At 54.0% G+C, this 8738-nt stretch overlaps 2 protein-coding genes across 2 annotated transcripts; both read left to right on the forward strand.

The window, feature by feature from the left end:
* The first annotated feature begins 32 nt into the window (after positions 1-32).
* On the forward strand, positions 33-6869 carry PEX16 (peroxisomal biogenesis factor 16). Its single transcript, XM_063159012.1, has 11 exons — positions 33-189; positions 329-364; positions 589-665; positions 1939-2072; positions 2378-2484; positions 2964-3044; positions 3967-4119; positions 4467-4539; positions 4812-4931; positions 5141-5205; positions 6342-6869. Exons 1-11 carry the CDS (start codon positions 33-35, stop codon positions 6398-6400), a joined length of 1062 nt encoding a protein of 353 aa, XP_063015082.1. The 3' UTR covers positions 6401-6869.
* A 1129-nt stretch (positions 6870-7998) lies between these two features.
* On the forward strand, positions 7999-8566 carry FREY1 (Frey regulator of sperm-oocyte fusion 1). Its single transcript, XM_063159482.1, has 3 exons — positions 7999-8066; positions 8254-8327; positions 8430-8566. The coding sequence occupies exons 1-3, from the start codon at positions 7999-8001 to the stop codon at positions 8564-8566; spliced, it is 279 nt and encodes a 92-aa protein (XP_063015552.1).
* Positions 8567-8738: the final 172 nt, after the last annotated feature.

Here is an 8738-nt window from a genome sequence, read left to right on the forward strand (position 1 = left end):
GGCGGCCCCGGAAGCAGCGCGGCGGCGGCACCATGGCGGCGGCAGCGGCCTCGGCCCGTACCCGCGGAGCCGGCCCGGTGTGGCGGCTGCGCCTGCTGTGCCAGCGCTACCAGGAGTACGTGAGGCGGCACCCGGCCGCCACGGCCCAGCTGGAGGGCACCGTGCGGGGGCTCTCCTACCTGCTGCCAGGTGCGGGAGCGGGGCGCGGGCGAGCCTTCGTCCCTCCGGCCGGGGTCTGCGCCGGGGGGCGCGGGCACCGGGACCCAGCGGGGAGCGGGAGCTCCCCCGGCCCCGGGCGCTCGCTGGAGCCGCTCTCTTCCCTTCGCAGGTCGCTTCTCGGACTCGCACGCGCTGTCGGAGCTGGGTAGGTGGGCAGCGGGTCGGGGCCGGTGCTGTGCCCTTGCCCGGGTGCGTGCGGGTCTTGCTCCCCGGCCCTGCTCTTGGCTGTGCATTCTCGGGGAGCTCCTGGGAGGAGTCTGCATATCCTGCTACCCTCCTTCCCTCATCCCCTGTCGGGGACAGACACAGCAGGGCCGGTTTGGCTTGCTTCCTGTGCATCCATTCTGCGTTGTTCTCTTCCTTTTCCAGTGTACTCTGCCTCCAACCTTCTAGTGCTGTTAAATGACTGGATTCTCCGAAAGGACCTGCAGGAAAACCTGCCAGTGGTAAGGCTGTAGCGTGTGGGAGGAGGATTTGGGACATATGCTTTCTTCCTTGCAGGAGCTTTCAGGGAGTGTCTGTAGAAACTTAACAGGTCTTTGCTAAGGCCTCTCTTTGTGGTCAGGTATGGAGAAGCCAGAGGCAACCTCTGAATGCAACTAAAATAGCAGCCCTGTCCCTTTGCTCCTGGCTTGGAGGTGTGGCCAGAGCACTCCCTGGACCGCAGAAATCAGGCCCTGACTTGCGCCAGAAGCTCCACAGGCTTTTTTGAGAAGCTCAGAACTTGAACTAGGTAGAGATGTTGATGAATAAAGCGTTGCTGTTTACACAGCAGTGGCTCTGGAGCACAGAAGCTCTTGATTCCATCTGTGAGACTCTTCCTTTGCGTAGGGTACTGTATTGAGTAAAACAAATGTAAGCGGCTTGCTGCTATGTCTGTCTTGTATGAGCCCCAGGCTGGCTCCCAGCATTCCTAAACCCTATGGGGAATGGGGAAGAGGTTGTTTTTTTCCAGACAAGGTTCTATTACAAACCTGTCCAGTGTGTGGCTTGGGTGTTGACAGCTCCCTGAATGGAGCATCAGGCGTGTAACAAACAGAAGTGCACAAGACTTGCGTCCCTGGTTAAAATTGAATAGAATTCCAGCTGTATTGTCTTAATTGATGCTTTTCAGTGAATCAAACCCTGTGGTTGACAGCAGTAGTAAGTTCCCACATGGATAGCAGAGACCTAGACTGGAAGAGAACCCACTGTCCTGGGGTTCATGCCTGAAATCTAGTCTGATGCTGTGTTCAGCCAGCATTCACTCTGATGTGGCTGTGGACTCTGGGTTCCCTTCCCTCTGCTTCAAGTACACTCCCTCATCAGCTCTGTCCAGAGAGGAGGTTGTCTTGTGTCTCAGCTCTGGGATGAGGAGGAGGGGAGGGTTTTGCTGTGGAGCTCAGGCACAGTGCCACAACCCAGGAGGCTGTCCTGTTGTGTCAGCTGGGGTAGAGGCAATATAAAACACAGATGTGATGTTCTCCCTATTTTTGGAGTGGTAACTCCATGTGATGCTGTGATGTCGCAGTCTGTCCCTGCTTGGACGTACATAAGTGGGCTTGTGTGTAGGCTCCAGCCACAGTGGAGACATTGCTGGTTTTTTTCTGGAGCTGTGACTTCCAAGGCCATCTGGTGCTTATTTCTGAGGGTCCCACCAGACTGGGCTGTGTTTCTGCCCTCTTTAACTCCCGAGCAGAACCTGCATCCTGTCCCCTTCCTCCCCTCTGTGTTTTGCAGTCGCTGCCCCAGCAGAAGCTGCTGACCTGGCTGAGTGTACTAGAATGCGTGGAGGTCTTTGCAGAGATGGGGACAGCCAGGGTGTGGGGGGAGATGGGCCGGTGGACCATCATTGTCCTCATCCAGCTGGCTAAGTAAGTGCTGTGGGCAGAGGGGAAGGGGCAGCGTGCGCTCGGAAAGGGGACCTGGAGGGCACTCCGTAGTACCCTGGAAAAAATCCCACACAGGACTGAGCTGCCAGTCCCTGAGGCTGGGGGAATTTGGAGCCCCACGGTGTACTGGACTCTGTGCCACAGAAGGGAGCACTTCCACCTCTCACCTTGCCATTTGCTCTGAGGAGACCCGAGTGTTTCCCTCTTCTGTGGAAGCCATCTCTCCAGTGTGACAGGAACCCAGCTCCATAGTCTGGTATTGAATACTTCCACATGTCTGTTCACAGAGCCATCCTTCGGCTCCTGCTCCTGCTGTGGTACAAAGCTGGCATCCAGATGTCTCCTCCCATTGTGCCACTGAACAGGGAGAAGCAACAGCCTCTCCACCCTCAAGGTGAGCCCATGGTGTTGTCATCATTGGTTTGGTGCCTTGCTGAGCCACATGTCTTGTCCTGCTAGAATTACTCATGAGAGCAGTGGCTTGTGCAGCACATGGAACCATAAGGTGTCTGTATTCAAGGCTGAGCTGTGTTTCAACTTTCCACCCTTTGCAGAGGATGAGTTAGCTTAGTGGCAGGGTTGTCCAATATCTGGACCATCCTGGAAGGAGGGGATGGAGAAGTCCAAGCTGTGAATTGCTGGCTGAACCATGAGTCAGGCTGTATGTGCCCTGGTCTAGTGATGAGGAAAGAGGCCTGAGACCTGGGCAATGTCAGGCAGATTTACCTTTTCACCCTCTGCCTGCTGTTAGCCCCTGCAGAATTGTCCAGTTTGCACTAAATCAGCCTTTCAATCTGCTCTTCTTGGTGGCAGCTCTGAGGTGTGCAGCGTATTGCTTTGAAGCCTGACCCCTGTGGCTGTTTCCTTCTGCAGGCATGGAAGACAACTCCTCAGGGAAGGATCAGACCTATGTGGGCAGGCGTTCCAGCCGTGTTGTGCGCTCTCTACAGAGCAGTAAGTGACTGAGCCTGTTTTTCAGCCTGAGCTGTTCCTGCTCTGTGCCTTCATGGATGGCATGGGTGTGAGCAGTAGAGGGTAGAACCTTGTATTGGGACATATAAATGCCACTCAAAGGGCCTCATATCTGGGCCCACTGTGGATCGGTGAGTGTATCAAAGCAACCAGAGACATGCTGCAAGGCTAGCACTAAATTATGTTTTCCCAAGTGAGGAGCAGGGTTCTTACAGGTACCTCTTGAAGCTTTCCCCTTTCACACCTTCACTGTGCAGAAAGCAAGGAAACATGATAGGAAGGTGTCCTGGTTTTGGCTGGGATAGAATTTGTTTTTTTCCTGCTAACTGGTATGATGCTGAGTTTTGGGTTTAGTTTGAGACTAATGTTGATAACATTGTTATAACTGATACTGTAGCTTGTTGAGAAGTAGCAGTTACTCTAAGTCAAGGACTTTTCAGCTTCCTGGGTTTTGCTAGTGAGGAGATGCCCAAAAAGCTGGGAGGGAGCATGGCCAGGATGGGTGACCTGAACTGGCCAAAGGGATCTTCCATGCCATAGAACCTCATGCGCACTGTATAAACTGGGGGCATTGGCTGGGAGGGGCCAATCACTGTTTGGGAATGGGATGGGCATCAGTCTGGGGATGGTGAGTGGTTGTACATCACTTGTGTTTCTTGGGTTTTGTTGTCTTCCTTTTTATTACTGTTAAAAATGTTATTATTTTTATTTCAATTATTAAACTGTTCTATGTCAATGCAGGAGCTTTACCTTTTTCTGATTCTTCTCCCCATCCAACCGGCAGGGGCGGGGGGGTGTGAAGGGCTCCAGGGCCAGGTGGAGTGAGCTAGCAGTCATGAGATCCGTAGTTTCCAGCTGGGACAAAGCTTTTATTTGTGTCAGTAACCAGAGCTGCTTCTTTCAGCCCCGTCCCTGCAGTCCCGGCACTGGGGGTCCCCCCAGCAGAGGGAGGAGTCGCAGAGCCGAAGAACGGAGGAGATCAACCAGCCTCCCACTCCTCTGGGTCTCCAAGAAACCATCGCAGAATCCATCTACATTACCCGCCCCCTGCTCCACCGTATCCTGCCCTTCTCCGTGCGGGCTCCCGGCGCTGGCCGTGCCAGCAGAGGGTGCTGTGGGCTCGGCCCGGGTGCAGGGCAGTGCCCCGCCAGCTCCGCTCCCTGCGCGGCTCTGCTGGGGCCTGGGATTCGGCTCTCTTCCCGTTCTTAGGCTTTGGTGGCTGGCCTCAGCCACTGGAGCTGTGGCTGCAAGTCCTCCAGCCCTTTTCCCCGGGGCCCCCAGCCCTGCCTTAGGGTGTATTTGCCTGCACTTGGCAGAATTTTGTGGGTGTGTAGGGGATCACTTCTCTGTGTGCCTCTTGTTAGGAATCTCTCATCTTTTCATTCCTTGACTATGTACTCCTAGTACTAAGTCTAGGAGTATGGGGCCAGAGATCATGGAAGCCCTGGCTCCTCTCAGCAGTCCTGGACATCTCGAGGTCAGTCTGATGAAGAGTCTTTCTAGGTGCTTGCTTTGGTGGTGGCTGGGCATCACACTTCCCTGTTCCCCAGTCCTGGGCAGAGAAATATGCACCCGGGATGGTCTTTAGCTTGGAGAGTGACACATCTTTTACAGCACTTACAGTGCTCTCTGTTCTGAGCTGGTGCAGGCTGCTCTGCGTGGAGCTGAGAGTGGAGGGCTTTAGAAGCCCCTTTGTTTTCCCTGCTGGCTGCTTTTGCAGTGACTTAGCTCTCTGCCCTCCTCTTCCAGTCTGAGTTTGCTGAGTGATCTGAAGGACCTGAACAGGCGAGAGCGGGCGGAGCTGAGGCGACGCACGATCCTCCTGCTGTACTACCTGCTGAGATCTCCTTTCTATGACCGATACTCAGAGTAAGGGGCCCCGGCTGGGCTTTTGCAGAACATTTCCCTTTTAACTGAAATAGCGTCAGGGGGCTGGGTGCGTAGATCTGAAGATGTGTGGGTGCCTGTGACCAGGTTAATCTGAGCCCTTTTCTAACAGCTGCCATTGCTGTTTGTGTGCTCAACAGCTGGGGCAGGAGATGTCTGGCTGGACTTGTTCATATTCTCTCCCTTTCTAGGGGCAGGATCCTCCTCCTTCTGCGCTTGTTGGCTGATTATGTGCCTGGAGTTGGCTTCATCACACGTAAGTGGGTCCCACTGTTACATCCCCATTTATTTATTTATATCCCCATTTCTGCCTGGTGAAGAAAAATGAGGGCAGTTGGGAACATTTGTCAATTGGTTTCCAATCTGGGGAAGGAATTGGGAAGTCCGTAGAGAGGTTAGCACTAGAGCAGTTGTTGATGCTTGAGTAATTTTTAAATGCTGAAGGAAAAAATTAATTGCTTCCTGGCTTGATGACAGTAGTAAACCTCTGTGTGCCCTGAGGCTGCAGAGCTCAGTGTCTGCCACCTAGGCCTGTTCTCCTGGGCATCCTTTCTGTACCTCAGCTGGTACACCAGGGCCCCAGCTTTGCAGCCCTGTTCTGAGGTCTTTTCCTTGATCCCTAGTTCTACAGTGTAGACATGAGGGGTAAATGGGTGCCTGGAAGTATTGAACCAGGCAGAAACTGACTGTAAATCAAAGGGCCAAACCAGGTCTGTGTTCTAGTTCTTCACCAGAGAATCCCTTTATTATAGGCCAGCATTTCATTTCCCTCCACTCTTCCCCTGATGATGTTAATCCTTTTGTGGAGTGATTCATGGCAGTGATATGACATTACATCAGCCTGGCATCATGGGATTGCCCTTTCTTTGGGGAGGTCACAAAGCTGGCTAGCTCAGGAGCCACTTCCTCCAGTTAGTGATTTCAGAGAGGCTTTGGAACCTGCATTAAGCCCTGTGCAACGTAAGCATTTTCACTCTACAGCAGATGCTTCTGTGTTTGCACCTGCTCACCATCGCTGCGTTATCTTCCTTCTTCCCTGTCACAGCAGTGTTCTCCTGACTCTCTGCATGTGGGTTTTCCCCTTGCACATTGCAAACCCCCTTTCCTGCTGCAGTTTGAACATGTCAGCTCTGAGGGAATGGTTGTTGTCCCACACCATGGCTGTGCTGACCATGTTTCACACCCCTCTTGGTCCTGCTCTGATCTCTGGCACCACATTGCAGTGCTGCCTTACATCTTGGCAGAATAGAATTCTTGGGTTCATCTGAGTTGTGTAAGTGGAGATTTGGAGTTGTTTGGATTATAATGAGAAGTGGGGGTTATACCCCATAGACACACCACTTTAAATTGTTGCCTTTCTACATGTATGATCTCTCTGTTCTCTTGTTTCAGGGCCACTGATGGATTACTTGCCTGCTTGGCAGAAAATCTATTTCTATAACTGGGGCTGATAAGAAAAGAAGATGATTACTCTCTGCTAAAATCATGGCTGGACATTCCTAAGGAGGGCAAGCAGTCTGGGGGAGGGATGTTGATAATGTCTAATTTTCAGTTAAATCATAAATGAGAAGTTCCTGTTCTGCAGAGCAGGGAGGGGGTTGTATGCAATTTTTTAACAGATCAAGGAGTGAATGATGGACACTGAATGTGTGGGGAGACCCTGGCCACCTATTTCTCTGGACCATTCTGTGGCTGCAGTGATGGTGATGGGGAAACTTCTTTTTTGAAGCACTTGATTTTTCTTCTTTTGTACAGCTGCGCTATAACAAAGCCAGGCAGCGTAGTGGATTTTGGGAGAGCACTGTCTCACATGTCATGGCGCTGAGGTTGACCCACAACCTGCTTGTGTTGGCCATGCCTGGCCCATCTGCTTGGAGCAGACTTGTCTGTCAAATAAACTGACTGAATGGAGAGAACTGAGCTGAAGAGCCTCTGCCTCTTTGCATGGGATCCCTTGTCTCTGGGTGCCAGCAGGTCTGTCTGTCAGAAACAGCAGCTTTTGCAGTTGTCTACCCTGGGATACTCTGTCCCTTAGATGCTTTTGCTCTGGCCTGTGTCAGTCAGGGCCCACATGTTGCTCAGCTGATGACTACAGCCTCTCTAATTCCCAGTGCCTGCCTCAGTCCCCAGAGTCCTGGGGTTCCCCGGGGTACACAGAGCTGCAGTGTGCAGGCTGCTTTCCTAGCACCTAATGTGTGTTAAAAGGGTTTGCAGAACGGCTGCCAGCCAGGGCTTGGGGGCTTGGCCAAGGGCAGACGAGAAGTGATTAATTCAGCAAATCTGCTGTGTTGCATTTAAAGGGCCTAGGACAGGCCTGTGTCTCTTCTAATGGGGGGACAGTTGAGGCACTAGTCTGCACAGTGAGCTTCTGTGGAGGCTCCCTGGGCCAGGACAAAGGGTTAGTCAGCTGGTGGCACTGGACTGCCCCACAGTCAGCTGTCTGGGTAGATAGTCTGTCCCAAGTGGGTATCAGGAGCATTCCTACCTGAACCATCCCTGAGGGATTCTCAGGCTGCAGGGGTCACAGCCTTCTTGCCTCAGCATCCAGCACTGGAAATGTAGTCCCAGACACATCCCTCAGGGGTCACCACAGCTGGGGACAACAGGACTTTGCCACCTCATCTGGCAAGGCCCTGCAACATGGTAACAGCACCACAGAAAAGCCATGACCAAGGAACTGTGCTCCCTTTGCTCAGTCTTATAGCAGAGGAAGATGTTGAAGTGTCTCCTGGGACAGAGTGGTACTGAGATGAGATGCAAGGGTCTGCTTTTGGAGGTTTTGAGAGGAAGGCACAAGCAGCTGCTGAGGGACAGAGACAGCCCTGGAGCTCTGACTATATGGAGGGACACACACCAGAACGATGAAGGCTCAGCAGCTGGCAGGGCCCAGGCAGAGGCAGCCCAGGACCTGAAGGGGAAGGTAGGAAGGGAGAGCAGCAGTAGCTGGGAGGGGCCAAGTCCCCTGCCCCACCTAGCAGGTGTCCTGGGCAACCACGGTGGCTCCTCTGTGACCTTGCTGTGGAACCAGTGGAACCGGTCAGTGTGCACCATGCTGTGCTGCCTGCTGCTCCTCGCTCTGCTGCTGGGGGCTGCCCTCCCACAGCCTGTGCACCAGAGGTGATGGCACTTCCCTCCTCCCTGCCCCAGTACCTGCAGGGCCCCTGACGTGGGCTGGGACTTGTGGCACCAGGCCTCAAGAGCTGGCCAGACTGGTTGGAAGATGCAGCACGTGGGAGCTCTTGTGCCAGCCTGGCTAAGTGGTGTAGGACCTTGGCTCACTCCTGGCCCTTGTTTTCCTCTGTAGGAACAGCTACTCAGTTCCTGAGGATTTCTCTGCTCCCCTGGAGCTTCCCCAGAAGCACTTCGGCCTGGTGGATGGTACAGTGCTCTCCTTGCCCCTCTGAACCCCCTGTCCATGCACTCACCCCTCCAGGTGGGTGGGTGTGCCGGAGCTGAGCGCAGCCTCTCCTGCACCCGCAGATTACGGCATCAAGCCCAAGCAGCCTGGCTTCAGGACGCGGGCGGCCCCGGTGCGGCCGGCAGAGCTGCGCAGAGCCCGCAAAAGCAAGCGCGATGGGCTGGACCTGCTGGAGTTCTACGAGGATGGGCGCCTGTGAGCCAGCGAGCCCCTGTGCCCACCACAGCCCCCCAGGTGAGGGCTGGAGCAACAGCTGCCAGAAGGCCCTTTGGGCCATCATATGCTCTCTGGCCTCTCAGGATTGCAGCCAGGGCTCTTGGACCAATAGTGAGAAGCTCCAATTCTTCTTGCAGTCCCAAGGGAAAGAAGAA

This window comes from Melospiza melodia, chromosome 6 (assembly GCF_035770615.1).
Source record: "Melospiza melodia melodia isolate bMelMel2 chromosome 6, bMelMel2.pri, whole genome shotgun sequence".
Classification (NCBI taxonomy): Eukaryota; Metazoa; Chordata; class Aves; order Passeriformes; family Passerellidae; genus Melospiza; species Melospiza melodia.

Bases quoted from the DNA above. Each gene is read 5' to 3' on its own strand.
- PEX16 (XM_063159012.1), top strand. From the start codon at position 33: ATGGCGGCGGCAGCGGCCTCGGCCCGTACCCGCGGAGCCGGCCCGGTG. The intron at 666-1,938 runs GTAAGGCTGTAG...TGTGTTTTGCAG, and splicing joins TGCAGGAAAACCTGCCAGTG to TCGCTGCCCCAGCAGAAGCT. The intron at 2,485-2,963 runs GTGAGCCCATGG...TTCCTTCTGCAG, and splicing joins ACAGCCTCTCCACCCTCAAG to GCATGGAAGACAACTCCTCA.
- FREY1 (XM_063159482.1), top strand. From the start codon at position 7,999: ATGCTGTGCTGCCTGCTGCTCCTCGCTCTGCTGCTGGGGGCTGCCCTC. The intron at 8,067-8,253 runs GTGATGGCACTT...TTTCCTCTGTAG, and splicing joins CCACAGCCTGTGCACCAGAG to GAACAGCTACTCAGTTCCTG. The intron at 8,328-8,429 runs GTACAGTGCTCT...CTGCACCCGCAG, and splicing joins GCACTTCGGCCTGGTGGATG to ATTACGGCATCAAGCCCAAG.